Raw genomic sequence first — 18,212 nt, 5'->3', positions numbered from 1 at the left:
ATTTTGTCTTTTGACTTCCTTCTTTCTTTCCAAGCTTTTTTCCTATTTATTCCTCTCTTTATACTTTTTTTCATTTGTGTTCTTCATTTCTCCTTACCCTAGCTTTATACTTTTATTTTCTAGCTTTTGTCTCCTTTTTCTCTCTTCATTCTATTTCTCTCTTTTCTTTACTTCATCTTCTTTTGATTCATTTTCCCTGACTTTTCTTCTTCTTTATTCTTTTTTTCCTCCCTTGTCATTTTTTTCTTCTTAATTATTTTTTTATGTTTTTCTTTTCTTTTTGCTTTATTCACTCCCCCCACCGCCCTAACTCCCCTTTTGAGCCATTTTGTACGTAATGCTACATGATAACCGGTAGGATACGAATTAAGACAACAAAAACAATCAGAAGAGCCGAATAGGTGGCGAAAGAACAGACTCTTAATAGTATGTCGAGCCAAAAAAGCCGCTTCTCTAAAAAAGCCGTAATTGCCATCACTACCACGGTTGTGAGGCAGCAAAAAAGGGGACGCGTATTGAAGCAGACCAGGCAAAGGGGCGTGGCCTTGGTAAAATAAAGAAGGCGGGGCCAAAGTGGGCGGACGGGTAGTGGCTCATGTTTGTACTCGGCCAGTCTGAGTCTGAAATTAGTGTTCGAGACAGACAGCCATCAAACAGTAAGTTCAATACTTGTATTGACTCCCTTTACTACTAGCAATCATTTTAAAGGTTGATAAGTTTTTGTTTTAATGTGATTTGCAGTTGAGGGTGTCCTCCGGATTGATTCTAATTTTAAGTATCAATTTCGGATGTTTCATCACTATTTCTAAGAGTCACTTGAGGATTTTGGACATTTAACTTCCTTGCAATGCGACGGGGTTGTGTTGAAAGTATGAAAAAGGTAGATGTGTTTTTCCAAGCTTTTTTAGGCATTGCAGCTCTTGCATATCCCTTTTCCAGTAATATATTAAAATATTGCCTTCTGACACAAAAGGGGCTCAGTGTTTCAGCGCTCTCGCCTCCGGCGGAGATTATACAACTCAAATATTTGCCCGTTCAATCTTGCGCTCCATTTTAGCAGGAGAAACCAGATAAAAGAAGGCCAAACTTTTTTTCTGTGGATCCTTTGGGCGTCAACACGTGTTTTACCGTCTATATTTTTACAGCTTATTCTGTGCGCGTGCACGAGACTTGGCCCAACCCTTGACCACTCCTTATTTTTAACAAGTTCCAAATTTTACTCTTCCATATTTCACACCCATTAACCTAAAACACAAAAAGAGTTACATGTGAATTTGTATTTCAAAATACTGTAATTAAATTTTTCCATTACATTCTCTCATAGGGTGTGGCTGCCTCTCTACAAACATTACAATACACCCTGAATGTGTTTGAGTTGCCGTGCGGTTTTGTGTGTGATTATTTATGTGCAGAAATTATAACTCGGGGAGGGATAAATTTAGGCGCAGTCCCATTGCAGAAGGGGAATATTATTTACAGTTATTTTAAGGAGTGGCAGCTTTCTCGCAGGCGTCTGCAGGCAAGTCCAAACTCATCTTCCCGCCATGAGCTTCCCTCCTTTCCTTAAATGTAGTCAAGATTGGGTTAGTTGCATTCCCTCCTCAGGTCTAAAAGCCAACATTATTGGACTCTAAATAATTTGCAGTTGGGAAAACCTATGCTATGGGCGCGAGCAAGGACTCTGCCTTGCCCAGGTGTGTGTTTATGAAGATGGGTGTGTGTATCTCAGATGAAATACCTGCCACAGGTCCACAAAACCAGCAGCTGTATTTAATTTCTTGCTTACTTGAAAAATATTTAAATTGATTTTAATGTGTAGCTTTAAAGGTGGGGTGCATTGATTGAGGTGTCTTTAAAAAGTTATGGTAGAATTTTGGTAACATAACACATTACTGTAGTGTAACATATTAGGAGGCAGGCAGGGGGTTGGATAGTGATTTCCTGCTCACTTTTTGTTAGCGTAGCAAGAAAATGGTGAAAAAAAGGAAGTCCAAGGCGGTAGTTGAGAGAATGGCAATTTCATCTGTAGCTGTCGATAGCTGTGAATACGTTTAAGAGATAGTTTCTCATTATGTCTCTTCTTCCGACACAGCACCGCCACCATGCTGATCCTCCTGGCCGCCATCTTTGCCCTTCACATCATCTGCATCATCCTACTTTTGGTGGCCACCATCGACAATGTAAGTGATCGAGATGGCAAGTTAGGATTAAAGTAATTCAATCAACCTAATCAAAATTTGCTAACGGTTCATAAAAGCACTGGGAACATTTTGTATTATGATGAACATTTAATTTTAAATGGTATGGATCACCATTAGTGGTAGGATCTTTGGCCAGCACCTGAACCCGGCCCGAATCCAGCACCAAGTTCAGGCAAAAAATGTCAATCATTAAGTTGGGTCTGGCCTCTTTCTCGCTTTTTTTTGAATTTTCCTTTTTTCTGTGGAAGATCTGCACAGCATTGTATGTCGCACTTACTTTTACTCGAGCAATTATTTGGATGACTACGTTTTAATTCTGCTTGAGTAATATTATTCTGAAGTAACAGTACTTTTACTTGAGTAACAAACGTCAGTGCTGCACTTGGGCGCCAAAGTACATATGGCGCCGAAATGCAGCTTTGGGTTAACTTTGGGCTTGGGCTGGTTTGGAATTTTATACCCGGGTGCCTGGTTGGGTGGGGCTGGAATTTTTTAGGCCCAATCTTACATCTAATCACAATGTCATACATACGGCCCACGGACTCGACCTGAGGATTTAATTTGGCCTGCCATAAATTTATGAGTATGTCAAGAATAGAAGCGAATTTCTATGTAATGTCTATCATAAGTTATGGTTGAAGGAAAAAGCAACCCAAATGGACTCTCAAACCGCTAGAGTTGAGTTTTCGTAGTGTGTTGAGTCGGTTCAGGTGTAAAATAAACCAGTAAACGCATTCAATGCCAAATAAGGGGCGGGGTATGTGTTAACTGGCTTAAGAGTTGAATGAATGCTGTTGTACACTAGGACCAACTCACCACACTATACAAACTCAACAGGGCCCTCTAGCAACTGGAGAGAGTATTTGATTTTCAATTGTTTAAAAGAAATCATAACTGTTGATAAAAGTGACATAGACCGGCATATATATTTTTTTCATTCTCACAAATTTATGGCGGATTGGACATAATCAACTAGCGGGCCAGATCGGCCCAAAGGAAGTATGTTTGACATGCCCGCACTAGAGACACTATGTCTCTCAGCTGACTGTGGTGGACGAAGTGTATGGGAACAAGGGACGTCTGGGCTTCCCTGCTCAAGCTGTTGCTGTAAAGCAACACTAATTATCATGATACAAAATGGAATTGAGAGGCCCAGTAGTTGTGCATACTTGTGCAAGCGGACACGCCCACACGCGTCATTGCCGTAAGGGTTTTGCGGCGTGCCTAACCACTGCAGACTTGAAAATGTGTGCCCTGGTATGTTTTGGTGACAGCGAAAGGATGTCCTGACGAGTGATTGACTGGCAAATTTTCCGTCACTTTTTTTTTTTTTCACTCTATGGGGCTCATTGTCTTACTGGTATGGGGGGGTGTTAAAAGTTGACAACTTGACATATGGATAAGGCACGTGGCTGTGATTGCTTCCCACTTGTTGGTGAGACGCGCCTGCACATACTCGTCATCCAGGCACAAATATGTGAAATGCTCGTCGCGAGTGCCGCATTCAGCTTCAAGGCTTGCGGAATGCCGCACTGACCGACAGGATTTTTAAATGCAAACATGCCCGAGCACGAAAAGTAAATGCCTCCGTCGTGCAGTTTTCAACACATTTCCTACCTTACGAGCGATTCATTGGCGGCAAATCTTAGGAACTTATCACCAAGTAAGGACTGCTGATTTATCTTGTTTGTCCTCAGGCTTGGTGGGTGACTGAAACAATTTCCACTGACGTGTGGGCCCGGTGGATATACATGAACGGAGCATGGAACTACACTGACCTACCGACAGGGTCGCACTACCCACAGGGTAAGATGAGCCGTCCTGGCACCGCCCAAATGCGTTGAATGTCGTAATCTCATTCAATTTGAGCAATTTTTTTTAGATTCAAACATTCGCTAAGCGCTTGTAGTTTGGTGGAATTATTTATTGTTTAAACTGAACTCCATACATTGTTCGTCATTGTTCTTAAAAAAGTGTTGATTAGAGCCAAGTAACCCCGAGGATACTTGCTAAGACTCTGGGGCAGGGATGGGAAAGCTCGCACATTTTATTTAACGTGGAGAGGAGTTGAACAAGAGAAATACGATTATTGTTTATACGAGGAGGGAGTATAAGGATCGGTTATACACAAGTGTTACTTGGTAGCTGATAAGTTTGTAGTTTAGTAGATATTCAGAAAAAGTAAAGAAGTCATTAATGGGGTTTGAACTTGTAATGAGAACAGGAGAGGACCCAAACCTCTGATAGGAAAGAAATTGTAATCTGTTCTAAAATCGCTCCCCTGGGCCCTTTCTTTTTCAAATTCAGTAGGTTACAAAAATCTGATCCTCCCTAAAGGGTGTGGGTTCAAAGAACAGCATCATGTTTGGCTGGTAGTGCCAAGCAAACGGTAAACAGTGTCCAGTAGTCAAATCAACAAACATGAGAAATAGTAGTCAAAATAAAGAACCTTTACAGATGTTCACTATTAAAAACAGAATAAATTTCAGTGCTTTAAGCACTGGGGGAAAACCTGATTCTAGATAAACAATATATTTTTGACTCCTCCTGCAGACTACCTTCAGGCAGTACAAGCCAGCTCAGTACTCGCCTGTATATTCTCCATCCTGGGAATCTTCGTGTTCGTAGCCCAGCTCTTCACCTTGAACAAAGGCCAGAGGTTTACCATCTCCGGCGTTTTCCAAGCCCTCGCCTGTAAGTTGGAGTCATTTTGCAGCACCTTTTTGTGGCAAGATTTGTTTGTCGCTAACAATCTCCCCTCCTTCAGGTCTCTGCATCATGATCGCAGCCTCCATCTACACGGACCGCTTCCATCTGGATGAAGCTTTTGGTTCCTACGGTCACTGCTATATTCTGGCGTGGATCTCCTTTGCGCTCACGTTTATTTCCGCCGTCACTTACTTTGTTCTACGTAAGAAGACTGGATGAAAATGATACTAGCATTAACCAACTAAAAACAGTTAAGCTGGACAAATTCTTTTGAAAAAATAACTGATATGTAGTTACTGAGAAAAAGCAAATTGCAACATTCCACATGGCAAGAAAAGTGGAATACGATTTCCACATGGTTTGGCCTAAATGTGTATTATGATCAAAGATAAACAAATGACTCTATTTCCAGCAACAAAACAATGTTTTATAACAAATGTATTTTGTCTGTGTTTGTACACATATGAAATAATTTCATAAAGAGGGGGTGATTAATATTATTCATAGTTTTCCCATTATTTTATAACTATCAAGTTAGTCTTTATTTTCCTGGTCTTGCTTTTACGATAAGTGTTACTCAAATGAATTCTGGTGCTGCCCCAACATTACAGCGTTGGTCCAAAATGACATTTAGCAATTACTCAGCAGAATATGCGGTGCCAAAATATGTTTTTGCAGCATCTTGTCTCCAGGTTGTGCTTGTTTAATTTTAGAATGAGAATAACAGTCGTTCGGATTGAGTACTGTAAAACCTGAACAGTTTGCTAATGCAACAACAAAGTAAGCAATCACCTTTAAGATGCAAACCATCCTGAATGGCGTTGCTGACTTGGGAATTGACACACAAAACTGCCTTTACCTAATAAGTGTAAATATGTTTCCTGTTAAGCTTTGTATATCTAATGCTGTTCTGTTATGTTGTTTCACATCATGGATGACAATGACAATTATTTTTACTATAATAAAAAGATTTCCAACCAATTACTGGAATGAGGTCTTTTTCCCTAACACAATTGATAATTTGGTGCAACACTTAACCCACATTCCTTGTGTCATATTTTGGTAGCCTCACCTCTTCAATGGAAGCCAGGTGGATATTACAGTAACTACATTTGTCAAGTCTATGCTTGGGGAATGGGCAAATTCCTACCTGGCTTGGCTGCTCTCCACATGGCCCAAAAGTTCAGATAGTCTCAAACTGCATTACTGCTGAAATCAAAAAGAACGTTTTGCTGTTTTAATAGAGATATCAACGTTGCCTCTAGCCAATGTAGACTTGACTAGACTCGTTCCCGAGCTGTAAATAGCTATTCAGTTTCCGAAAACGATACAATTTGTGGTGCCCACCTGCAAGCTTTAGTTAGCTATAGTGGGTATCATGTTTATTTCAGCTTTTGGTTACTAGATAAAGGAAAAATAAACAACGGGTTTTCCGCATTATTTTAGTTTCTGAAGCTCTCTGCAAAAGAAGAAAAATGGTCCAGTTTGGTCTCTTTGAGTCCCTGAGTCTAGTTTGTATTCTTCCTTGTGCTTTTTAACACTTATTTTCATTTGCCCTACACAAAACAGCGACATCTAGAGTTCAAAGAATACGCAATATCCCTTTAAAGAACCGGGTTCCCGTGAATCCTTGGAGTCTTAAAAGGCGTAGAATTAATTTTTCTAAAATATGGCCTTAATTGGCATTAAAATATCTTAGATCCAATCTTCGAAAATCTTAAAAATGTAAAGGCAAATATTCAGTAATATTAATTGTCCACATTCAGGGAGAACAATGTTTTCCTTTGTTTTTCCAAGTATGTGTTATTATGATGTTACCCTCAAAATTTCTCATTGAATAGTGTTACGTTTTTCAAAAAAGTTCTAGACTGGACCAAAAAGTCATTTTTCATTCATCATGATAAAATGCTTTAGGAATGTAGCCTAAAAGTTGTATGGAATTAGTAGTTATCTGCCAGTTTTGATGGAGAATCCATGAAGTAATGTAAACATACCATTTATCTATTGTTTTCCATGACTGAAACTTTGGAGAGTGCTATGTTTTTCTGATGGGAAGAGTTTAACAGCACCAAAATTTGATTTAAAAAATATTGAAATGAGCATTTGTTTAGAAGTCCCTTTAATTCATGTTGTGTTTTTTTGTTGTTTCAATTGTTTTTTTTTTTTTTTGTGGACTTCGTCTTAAATTTGATTTCAAAAGGCCTTGAAAAAGTCTTGAAAAGTCTTTGATTTAACTTTCTTTGAACAGTAGGGACCTTAAAGAAAAATGACACGAATATCATGTTTTCTGAAGTTGAGCTGTGCGTATATTTTGGAGATTGACAATCCAAAATGTTGAAAGTTCCAGAACGGACTATCCATGCATTATCTGCACTGCTTATCCTCAGTTGGGTCGGAGGGGTGCTGGAGCCCATCCCGGCCATCTTCGGGCAGTGGGCAGGGGACACCTTGAACCGGTTGCCAGCCAGTAGCAGGGCACACAGAGACAGACGACTCACACGCTCATTCACACCTAAAGAGAGTTTGGACCGGCCTGTTAACCTGACATGCATTTTTTTGGGAATGTGGGAGGAAACCGGAGTGCCCGGAAGAAACCCACGCAGGCACGGGAAGAACAGGCAAACTTATTTTAACCCCGACCTTAACTAGATCACTTTATTACCACAATTGAACTGAACCACTGTTCAATTTCAACCCAAAGCCGACCAATGGTTGATTTGATTCTCTTGCTGTGTGAAAACCTGCCCATAGAAACGGCAGTGAGAGAGTTCAAAGAAGGCTGTAATATTCCTGTGGCTTATAAACAGCGGCCATGTTCTCCTGGTGATCTTTGGGGACTGTGTGGATAATTGCCGGCGATCTGGGTGAGCGAGATGAAGAGGGTAAGGTCACGAAAGGGGACAGCAAATGTGGTGGTGGGATTGTGCAGGGAGTCTTGAAGGGTGGGGTCGGCTTGCTCGATGGCTGACCGTAATAAGGGGACAAATGGGAGATTTGCGAGTGGGATCGGTGAAAAAAATGAGGGATGCTAGAGTTTGGTGCAGCGAAATAAGGAGCCGGAGGAAGAAGCCCCACAAAATTGAAAGGGTTGAGTCTGGAGTTAAGCCGGGCTCCCACCATCAAGACCTTCTTGGTGTAGTTGTTTAGGGTGGAAACGCCGGCTGACATGCACACGGTGAAGGCAAACCAGGCCACACTGAAGGAGACAAAAAGAGGAAATTTGTCACAACTAAATTGGAGCTACAGAAATTACTTAAATTATTTTCACCCAATCTGATGGTTTCATCTTGATAGTGGCATACCTGTCAAATGATATGTTTTGCCTGTATTTCATTTCTTTATTCATTTTAAAATTGTGTACGCCATGCAGTGGCCTACAGGTCAGGATCATGCGATACATTGGAGGGAGGTTGCTGAACTGCACATACCTGAGCCCAATCTCCACACAGCTGTCCCTAATTATACCAAGCCTTTATATTGACTGTTCGGGTCATGGCTTTTACATTTCTGGTTTGGTTTTTGTTTCTGATTTTGATATTGGCAAGATTTATATTAGTTTGGAGAAGTTATTTGTTTCTTGAGCCCTTATTTTATGTTACTTTGTTCCTGGCATGTGACTGAATACCACGTTTTAGCACTTCTGCCTCTGCTCCTGCTTCACTTCCCTTGCGTGCACCTGCAAAACATGGCGCCCATAGGACCACACGGGAAGTTTCTACATCCCTGTCCCCGCGGCAATGAGAAAGTCCCTCGGCCACTTCTGTACTCCTGGAATTGCAATCATCAATGAGTGGAGCAACTGTCCGAGGTTGACAGATACGCAATCGAGTACGTATCGAGGATCTGTTGATATGTTTATCAAGCATCTGTCGTGTATTCCAGTTAGCACTAATATCTTCTGTAGTTTTAAGTGGCAGCAGATCGACAAAAATAACTATTTAGCTGTTGTGTTACTTTTTTAGTGGAGATGGAATAAAAACAACTCCATTGAGTATTTTTAAAGATCCCATCAGGGATATTTTTCCACGTACAGAGTAAAAAGTCTGAAAAAGGTAGATCAATCAAGTGACATTTTTATCTTTTCAAATATTTTGATATGCTGATAGATCTAATTTTAAATATTATTTTGTATACTGTGTATAGTATAATCCCACAATAGAAAAATAGTACCACATACTGTATGTATGTATTATAATACAAACATAAAGTAAAAGTAGAAACATAATTACATAAAAAAGAAAATACAATTACCCTGTTATTGTTTATGTAGGGCTACAATATGATGCATTTGGCCAATAGTAGGCTGAAAATAGCTCTCTGTAGGATACTGCAGTATATGTACTATTACACCTGTCAACTTATATATTTTCCGCACATTTCATATGTTTTTTTTTTAATCATTTCAAATTGTGTAAGCAGTATCGGGGGGGAGGGGGTTTGATGTTTGCAGAAAAAATAATTTTTTCTTGACTGACCCATATCAGTTCTAATATAGATCATCTTGGTCACTGGTAACAGATGACGATGTCATATTGCTAATATTTGTCGTGGTATTGTACATAGTCTGTCTTGTTTTGAGCAAGTAGGTACTGCTTTGTGCTTGTATGATTTATGATTGCTTAATAAGGGGAATTTCAATCATTAATAAGTGGAAACAGTTGGCTGAGTTTGACATGTATGGAATATGTCTTTTTTTTAATTTACAATCTCTTCTATGCTCAAATAAACAGACTCAACATATGTTGCTTTGAAAATGCAATCCTTGTTTTTTTATCTTCGTTTTATGCGATTATGATAGATATGATAGATAAAGTTGAAGCGTCAATAAATAGCTTGAAGCCTCGAGTCAGGACATTTGTTTCTCAAGGCAAACCATTGCTTTACATTCTGTTTTAAGGGTTAGGCAAATCATTGTGAGATATTTGAGAGTAGCGGACTTACTAAAATGCCCAAGAATAGCCATAACTGTGAGGCTTGAAGTCTTCTGGGCCCATGGACACCGTTGTTTGAAAGACCTGCATGAACATCATGTGCCCCACCATTCCAAGGAGACCTGTAGAGCCCAACCGGGTGAATAGAAAAAAAAAATTAAAAATGAGAACACATCTCCGAATTGACATTTGTACATATAAGGTTCCAAAATTGGGTTGTTTACCTCCCAAGACTGTGAATACGGCCGCAAAGGCATTGAGCATCTGTCCCCAGCGCTGCGTGGAGGGGCACCAGGCCCTAAGACACAGCTGCATTGACAGTAGGATGCAGCTGATGAACAGAAGTCCCACGTACATCAGCTCCAAGGTCAGCGACAGCCACATCATGGCTTGGGAAACCACAAGAGAGAAAGACCCAGCAACACAAAAAATTGTCAGGAAAAGCAAACACACTGAGTCTTGCAAGTCACCTTTTTCAGATCCCGGGGTCAGGGTGTGGAATCCGCGGCACTTCTCCTCTAGAAGAGACACACAAAAGTTACCTGACAAGCTACAGGAATTTGAAAGCATTGCGAGGAATTGTTTATTACTGGGTAAAATCCATCCATCCATCCATTTTTCGCACCGCCTATCCTTACAAGAGTTTTGGGGGTGCTGGAACCCATCCAACATATCGCCAGGCGCAGGGCACACGAAGACTTAGAACCTTTTACACACTCATTCATACCTAGGGACAACTCATCAGTCAGCAATCATTCTGCCAGGCTGGTAGCTGTATTTGAACATGGGCCCTCAGAACTGTGGCGCAGACGTGCTTATCACTCACCTGCCGTTTCAATACCTGCAGATTGCTGACAGCTATTCAAGTCTTATGAGCATTAGCTTTGGATCCCCTCAAAAGTCTGTGTTAGGGCTTTTATTCTTTGTATTGTATACTAATGACTCAAAATCAAAGTATAATCTATTTGCTGATGACACTTCATTATTAGGCTTGGGTACAAATCTATGGGAATTTCTTGGCAGAAATGACCATAGAACTTAATGAAGAAAAAAACCATTTTGTATTATGAAATGCATCGAGTACAACAGTATTCAGGAAATCCCCAAAGTGCATACAAATACTAGTGCAGTGGTTAACACTTTCACCTAACACGCAAAAGGACCCTGGTTCAAGACCGGGGGGGAAACATATGTTAGCCTGGAGAGGGATGGGTGCCATCAGACTGTATTTGCTCAAGACACACCACAGGAATGTGTGCCCCTATAACCCTAGTGGTGAAAGTATCCAACCAGTTTAGAAATAAAAAATGTGTCTCAGAGTGATTATTTGCCATGATATTAGCTGGAGTCCCCCATTTAAATAGCATGCAATTCAAATGAGCAAAAACATGACATTGAAGAGTAGAAAAAATACTAAAATAAACAAGTAATAAGGAGTAAATAATAGTAAGACATTAATGAGCTATCATAAACGTGCATTTTTTGGGAAAAAAGAATGCAGTGATTTTACATAACACGAGCCTCACCAAGAGGGAGTTGTATAAATGTCAGCCATCTTGTTGCTATGGGTATCCCAAAAAAGGAAGGCCTCGCAAAAGAAAATGGTGCGGTTTGTTCACTTTGAGTCTCCATAGTTTGTATTATTTACTGTGCTTTTTATCATTGTTTTTTGATTGTACTACACAATACAGGAACACCAAATGGGAAAATATGACACACTTTCCCTTTAAACAAAACAGACGCATGAAATTAACAAGTTAAAGAAAAATACCGTATTTATTACCCTTCCAGTTGGTTAAATTAGACTGACTAAACATTTAAAAATGTTTTAAAATTCTATCAGTCTGGGACCTAATCTTTTAATTGGCTCTTCCATCTGTTTGACTTTGACACCTTGTTCGAGCGCAGGGGTGGCTAACACGCGGCTCTAGAGGCGCATGCGGCTCTTGGCCAATAAGAAAGCGGCTCTTTGCTTCATCATATTTTCTATATACTGCGGCTCTTTGCCTTGTTTCATGTTTAGTTTTTTGTGTGTAGTGAGGTTGGACACTTTTCTTGAAATCAACACAAAAACAATACTTGTTGTATTGTAGGGAGAGGAGTGTGTTATGGGAAATAATATGTTTTTAATTGTTGTGTGTTTTTGTGTCTGTCTGTCATGGCAGGTCAGTGCGTGGTGTGGCTCTTTGACTCTCACAGTTAAAAATTTCGGCTCTTTGTGTCAAACTTGTTTGCCACAGCTGTTCTGGCGTATGTAATTCAAATGTCTTTGAGTGACTTCTAAATGTTAATAACACCTAGCTAGCATTAAGTCTAAAACTAAAGACCCAAGTACAATTTAGAACATTTTATATGTTGAGTACAGACATAAACTACCCCTCCCGACCCTTTCTCTCTCGCCCCACAGGACAGGGAAAGGACCAGCCAGCAGTCACCGAACGCCGACAACACAGTGATATTTGTCCCAAGCAGGCCTCAGAACTTGAGGATTCTGCACAGCAAACTGCCGCCCGGACCCTTTATGAACCAGTCTTAACCTTCATCAGATAAAGGCACCGCAACCAGAATGCATTCCAATGGCAACAGGTATCGATTGGTGTGAGCAAAGGAGAATTATCCATCCATTATCTGCACCGCCTATTCTCAGTAGGGTTACGGGGGTGCTGGAGCTCATCCCAGCTGTCCTCAGCCAGTGGGCAGGGGACACCCTGAGCTGGTTGCCAGACAGTCGCAGGGCACACAGAGACGGACAACTTTTCACACACTCATTTTTACCTGGGGACAATGTGGGAGGAAACCGGAGTGCCCAGAGGAAATCCACGAAAGCACGGGGGAACATGCAAACCCCACACAGAACGGCTGGATTTGATCCCATGACCTCAGTACTGTGCTGCGGACGTGCTAACCACTCATCCGTCGTAACGCTATATCGAATAACAATAAGGCTCAGTTGGCTAAGGTTCTATCTACAATTAATAAAACCACGTTGTTTTTTATCCTAATGGTGGCAACCAAAATCCTTAGATATCTTTCTTTCTGTCTTTTTCTTCTTATCATTATAGTGTTGTGTTTTACTCAAGTTTATAATCCTTGAATCTGAGTGTGTGTGTCTTGAGCACAGTATGCTGGATTTCCCAAAACGGTAGAAAAGAATTCACTTTAAATGTCGTGTAGCCAACCTTCAGATTATTTACTAGGTTTTCCATTTGTCTTCCTGATAAAATGATCCAAAAACAAATGCGGTGCTCTAAAAGGCGAGATGAGTTTACTATACAGTATTAACTCGCCTCTTCAGTTGAATTCGTCAATCTATTTTTCATTCAAATAATTTATTGACCCCTGAATTCGCTACGTAAATATAAATACTTTGAATATAAAATTAAATATAACACAATGTAACAACTACAATACACCAATAGTAAACTCAACATGTTAATGGGATGTTAGCATCGATTGAGTACACAAACAACGATAATAAATCAGTTCAAGAAGAATTACATGTACTTTATATTTAAATTTAAGAAGAAATATTTGTTTTTATTAATATTGAAATTGGCATTTATTCACGGAATTACAGTCTGTCAAATACCCACAAACTTTGTGACAACGCAGACACAAACAATATAAAAAATTAAGATGATATTCATCTGGTGTTTATGTATCCTATTAACCTTTTGCTCTCCGGACTTATGATCCATGATTGAACCATACTGCTGCAGAATAAATCCCCACGAGCAGAACACACATTTAAGATAATCCTTTTAGGTTTATCGCACACTCAAGCACAGATTGACCGATACAAATTCCAACAAACACAGACAGTGAGTTTGGATCTTATTAAACCTTGGATTTGCACTCCCTTCGACCTAATTTGTTGCCTTCACTTCCTGTCTACATAGATCTTCATTTGACCTTGGGAATAACACTCGGCTGAACACACAAAAACAAAACAAATCCCTCCTTTTCTTCGATGAGCACCTGTGACGGCGTCACAAAAGTCAAGAAACCTGAACTAGATGAATTTTGATGAGTTTTGTTTCCGTTCCCTTTATTTGAAATTACCCCTATATTCCTGCTGGGAGACTTCTCTCGAAAAATGCCGGCCTACTATCGATCCCAAGAGCCAAGAAGAAATCCGCAGGTTCGAGAGCATTCTCCATTAAGCCTCGGTGTTGTGAAATGCTCGGCCCACTGAGGTTCGATTTGAAACCTCAGAGAAAGTGTGTCACGATTGCTAACTCCTCTTGGTCACCTGGAGCAATCATGTGGACGCCTTCTGATTGGCTGATGCTTCCTTCTTTAGCGCGCTGCGCCCAGACCTCTTCGTCAGAGGATACGATTGTAACTGTGTGACTCTCCTGATTACCTGTTTTGCCTAGAAGTCTGTTTATCTGTTTCTGCCTGCCTCCGACCTGACCTGCTTCCGTCCCACGCTACGAACTTCTCTCCAGCCCCGGTAAACTTGACCTGCTTGACTTCCGCACTCCGATTGGCTACTTGATCCGAAGCTATCTTCCCGGCTCCGCTGCTGACGTCTGACAGACATCACGTCTCCTGCAAGCCCTGTATGCTTCCCTAATAAAGAACTGTAACGAATGCTCAGGGGTTTCCTGGTCTGTTCTGGTCTCTTGATAAAGTGTTTAAATCTAGTCTTAAAACACACTTATATTCAATAGCTTATGAATTATGTTGACCTCAGGAAGCTGTCAACCGAACCTTCTGTTATTACCTATATTTAATGTTGATAATGTTTGTGTATTGTCTGTAGATGCTCTTGCAACATCCATTACAGCCAGGTCCTCCTGGAAGGGGTACTGCCTCACCTGCGGTCCCTTCTCAAGGTTTCTTTACTTTCCTCATGTTGAGGTTTTTGAGTTTTTCCTTGGTCTCATATAGGTTTTTAGATCAGGGAGGGCGTAATAGTAGTCTGCTGTGTATAGTCCTTTGAGACTACTTGTAATTAAGGGCTATTTAGATAAACATGACTTGACTTCACTTAACACATGTTAAAGGGCCATTCTGTAATATTTTGTGGCTCTGAGTTGTAAAAAAAAAGTTACCCTTTCAGCTTTAAGATCATGTCTATTGTTAATTTATTAGACCTAATCTGTGTTATGATTTGACACCCCGTGACATCCTTTTTCCTTTTTTGAACTGTGCCTTGGTAACACTCACCCCATACGTCCGTGTAGATGTTCTCCTCACAGGTGAAAAAGAGGCCGGTGTGAAAGACTGGGAAGACAAAGCGGTCGTCTCCAGTCTCCCAGGAGAACTGGACGCCTGAGGAGTTGGACATACCTGGAACCGGGATGCATTTGCTGTGCTTGGTGGGTGAACACAGAGGCTTGGGCACCTTCTGCTTTCCCACACACCAGTAGGAGGACGTGAGTGCCATGGCTGCCAGGCAGAGGGACACCACTGTCTGGATGAAGGACAACGGGGGGGAGCGCATTTGTTCCAGTAACGCCATCGGGCCTAGACCAGGGAGACTTGTTGAATGCTTGCGGCAGGAAAGAAAAGCATCACGTTTAGCATCCCTTGTAACCCCTGTTAAAAAGCATGTAAGAAATGAATAAAAAAAAGGATAATTCAACATTTAAATAAAACATTGTCGCAAATATATGTTCGTATAACAAAATAGTCGTTTTTTTCTACATGAAACTGAATTATCAAAGAAAATAAATTATCCTAATTAGGAAAAAAACGATTTTTTTCATTCCGTTTCAACAAAGCTTTGTTAGAAAAGACATCAAATACATCGCATCAAGAACCGTTAGTATGTCTTTCCTCATTGCTCAATGCGGGCAGAACAGGCACGAAAGCATAGATGACAGACACGGACCTGAGATGATCAATAGCAACTGTTAACAAGACATTGCTTGGACAAAAATCCTGAACTAGACAAACCTTTTGGCAAGTATAGCCTGGTGGTCTCCGTTCCTTTCCACCTGGTCTTGTAACGGGGGCGTGTTAGGCAAATGTGCTAAACACTGCTCCACAGAAACACGGTATAGAAAAGATAAAAAATAATAGTCTGCTGCCACCTACTGATATGGTTGAATGTTACAGTCACTCGGCTGATAACTGGAACACAGTAAATATACTGAACAAAGACATTCTTTCTGCTAAGATAAATTCGGGCAATTTCCTGTGGCACACCAGACAAGGTCTAACGCCATACTAATGTGCTCCAAGACAATGGTTGAAAAAACTGTTTATCAGTGTGATACTGAAAAAGTAATCATTTTAAAAATAAGCCAATATTAAACGTTTCGGTGCTTTCATGTAAAAAAAAAAAAAAAAAAAACAACCTTCCAAGTTCATTTTTTGGGGGGGAATCCCAGTTTTTTCATCCTGCTAGAAAAAAAACGCCTTAATTTTGAGTTTTCTTTGAAAATCTAATTTTTTGCATGGTTGTTCACGTTTCATTTTTTTTTCTTTTTTTTAACAATGGCTTTTTCCTATTTCCCCCCCAGTTCTGTCCCTTTTTGATAACGTTTGTCAATAAACATTTTGTCACATCAATGTGAGAACAAAAAAAAAAAATCACTCACCTCTTGAGGTTAGTTTGGCATGTCAGGTTAGCTTCCAAGCTGCTCTGGCCCTTCTTCACATAGTGCGGAGGAGTGCCAAATGAGGAAGCCTGCAGTCGGAAACAACATATAACGCACACACGCTCCTCTTCTTTAATCCATATTAATCCAAAAGTGACAACTCGATTCCATCTGTTTTCATTTTGGCTTGGCACCTCATTTTCAACTATTGCATTCGTCTCTCCTCCTTCCCTCTCTACCGCCATCTCCTGTCCCCTGTGGTCCCCTCCCCAGTTTGATCCCAGCAACCGCATGACCTTGACTTGATGAAAGTGTAGAAAAGGAGTGGGCAAATGTTTTGAGTTGCAGGCAGTATTGGGTCAAAAATATGGGGTCATGCGGCCGGTCAATCAATTTTCTTTTTCATTAATAATTAAATGTACTCTTCATGCGAACATCTACATGGTATATTTCTTTTTATAAGATTAATCTAATCAATTGGGTTTTGAAAAAATATAAGCAGGATGATATACAGTATTAGGTCTTTGTATTAAGCAATACATTTGATATTTTGTCATAAATATGTAGCTGTGTTTTTGTCATATTTCCATTGTAGCTTTTTTTTTATAGTATTTCTGTAGTATTATTTTTGTAAGAACTTCTCTAGTAGTATTTTTGTAAATATTTCTGTATTATAGTATTGCTTTAATATTATTTGTGTTAAATACTGGGACAGTGTGTAGTAATTAGTGCCTTGTAGTGGTACAAAAAAACTTTCATTCCGTTAAAAACAAACATTGATCTGAATATTAGGCAAAAATACATGAAATATCATCCATCCATTATCTGCACCGCCTATCCTTTAGCAGGAGCCCATCCCAGCTATCTTCGGGCAGTGGGCAGGGGACACCCTGAACTGGTTGCCAGCCAGTCACAGGGCACGCAGAGTCAACTCACTCGCTCATTCACACCTAGGGAAAATTTGGACCAGCCAATTAACCTGACATGCATATTTTTGGAATGTGGGAGGAAACCGGAGTGTCCGGAGGAAACCCACGCAAGCACGGGGAGAACATGCAAACTCCACACAGGAGGTTCGATCTCATGACCTCAGAACTGTGCCGCACACGCGCTAACCACTGTTCCGCCGTGCTGCCCATGAAATATAATACCAATGTTAATTTTCTTTTTTTTTTTTAAATCATACCGGTGGGTTGAGAAATTGGTATTTCTTTTACATAGTGGAATCCCTACCTAATAGTCGCCATCCTATTTGTCTGGCATCTTGCTGCTACCTTGTGGTTTGGGAACTGTTTTTTGTTCACATTAGAGAATACAGTGCCATCTCATGGTCGCATATCACACATTGGGGCTTTGCAAAACTAAATATGTGAGTGGAAAAAAAATCAAAAAACAAATTTGGCTCTGAAGCAGAAACTTACCAAATTTACGTGCATGGGGCCATTTACTGGGCTGCATCAGTAAAAAATGTCAATGCTAATTATTTTGCTTTGTTTTTCACTACTATGCTTTATCATTCAGCCTACATTTGTATCCAACCTTATGTATTATAATCACGGATGATAAAGGTTCTATTCAGAGGACAAAACATTTACTCAGAATGGTATTTTTTCTTATGTTTGGCATTGAATGTGTTCAAAATTTCCCTGTTTAAACAATTGAGCAAATGCAGCTTTACAACTGAACCAACTCAACACATACACAAAGTCAAGCAGGAGCAATGAAAAAAATATGCTTGTCTCAATTGTCGCGCTGCTTTTAAATTGATAATTGAAGAAATACGAAACAAGAGTTTTAGCCGTTTTCAAGCAATAACA

At 40.2% G+C, this 18,212-nt stretch overlaps 2 protein-coding genes across 7 annotated transcripts; one reads left to right on the top strand and one right to left on the bottom strand.

The window, feature by feature from the left end:
- Positions 1–516: 516 nt before the first annotated feature.
- emp1b (epithelial membrane protein 1b) lies at positions 517–5,891 on the top strand. 2 transcript variants are annotated; one of them, XM_088353350.1, is made up of 5 exons: positions 517–656; positions 2,093–2,180; positions 3,899–4,007; positions 4,755–4,895; positions 4,969–5,891. In XM_088353350.1, the coding sequence occupies exons 2-5, from the start codon at positions 2,103–2,105 to the stop codon at positions 5,127–5,129; spliced, it is 489 nt and encodes a 162-aa protein (XP_088209476.1). In that variant the 5' UTR covers positions 517–656; positions 2,093–2,102; the 3' UTR covers positions 5,130–5,891. The 2 variants fall into 2 exon arrangements, with proteins under 2 accessions (XP_088209476.1, XP_088209481.1); XM_088353355.1 differs by lacking the exon at positions 517–656 and adding an exon at positions 771–880.
- A 1,296-nt stretch (positions 5,892–7,187) lies between these two features.
- gsg1 (germ cell associated 1) lies at positions 7,188–16,612 on the bottom strand. Of its 5 annotated transcripts, none has more exons than XM_088326137.1 (6): positions 16,396–16,612; positions 15,017–15,316; positions 10,312–10,359; positions 10,066–10,230; positions 9,852–9,963; positions 7,188–8,106 (listed from the first exon to the last, which is right to left on the bottom strand). In XM_088326137.1, the coding sequence occupies exons 2-6, from the start codon at positions 15,309–15,311 to the stop codon at positions 7,680–7,682; spliced, it is 1,047 nt and encodes a 348-aa protein (XP_088182263.1). In that variant the 5' UTR covers positions 15,312–15,316; positions 16,396–16,612; the 3' UTR covers positions 7,188–7,679. The 5 variants fall into 5 exon arrangements, with proteins under 5 accessions (XP_088182263.1, XP_088182255.1, XP_088182238.1 ...); XM_088326129.1 differs by having other exon boundaries at positions 10,066–10,359; positions 15,017–15,073; positions 15,140–15,316; XM_088326112.1 differs by having other exon boundaries at positions 10,066–10,359; positions 15,017–15,388.
- Between the last annotated feature and the right edge of the window lie 1,600 nt (positions 16,613–18,212).

Source organism: Urocampus carinirostris, chromosome 1 (assembly GCF_059441175.1).
Source record: "Urocampus carinirostris isolate Australia breed hairy pipefish chromosome 1, RoL_Ucar_1.0, whole genome shotgun sequence".
Classification (NCBI taxonomy): Eukaryota; Metazoa; Chordata; class Actinopteri; order Syngnathiformes; family Syngnathidae; genus Urocampus; species Urocampus carinirostris.
This window is presented reverse-complemented; position numbering and strand designations above follow the sequence as displayed.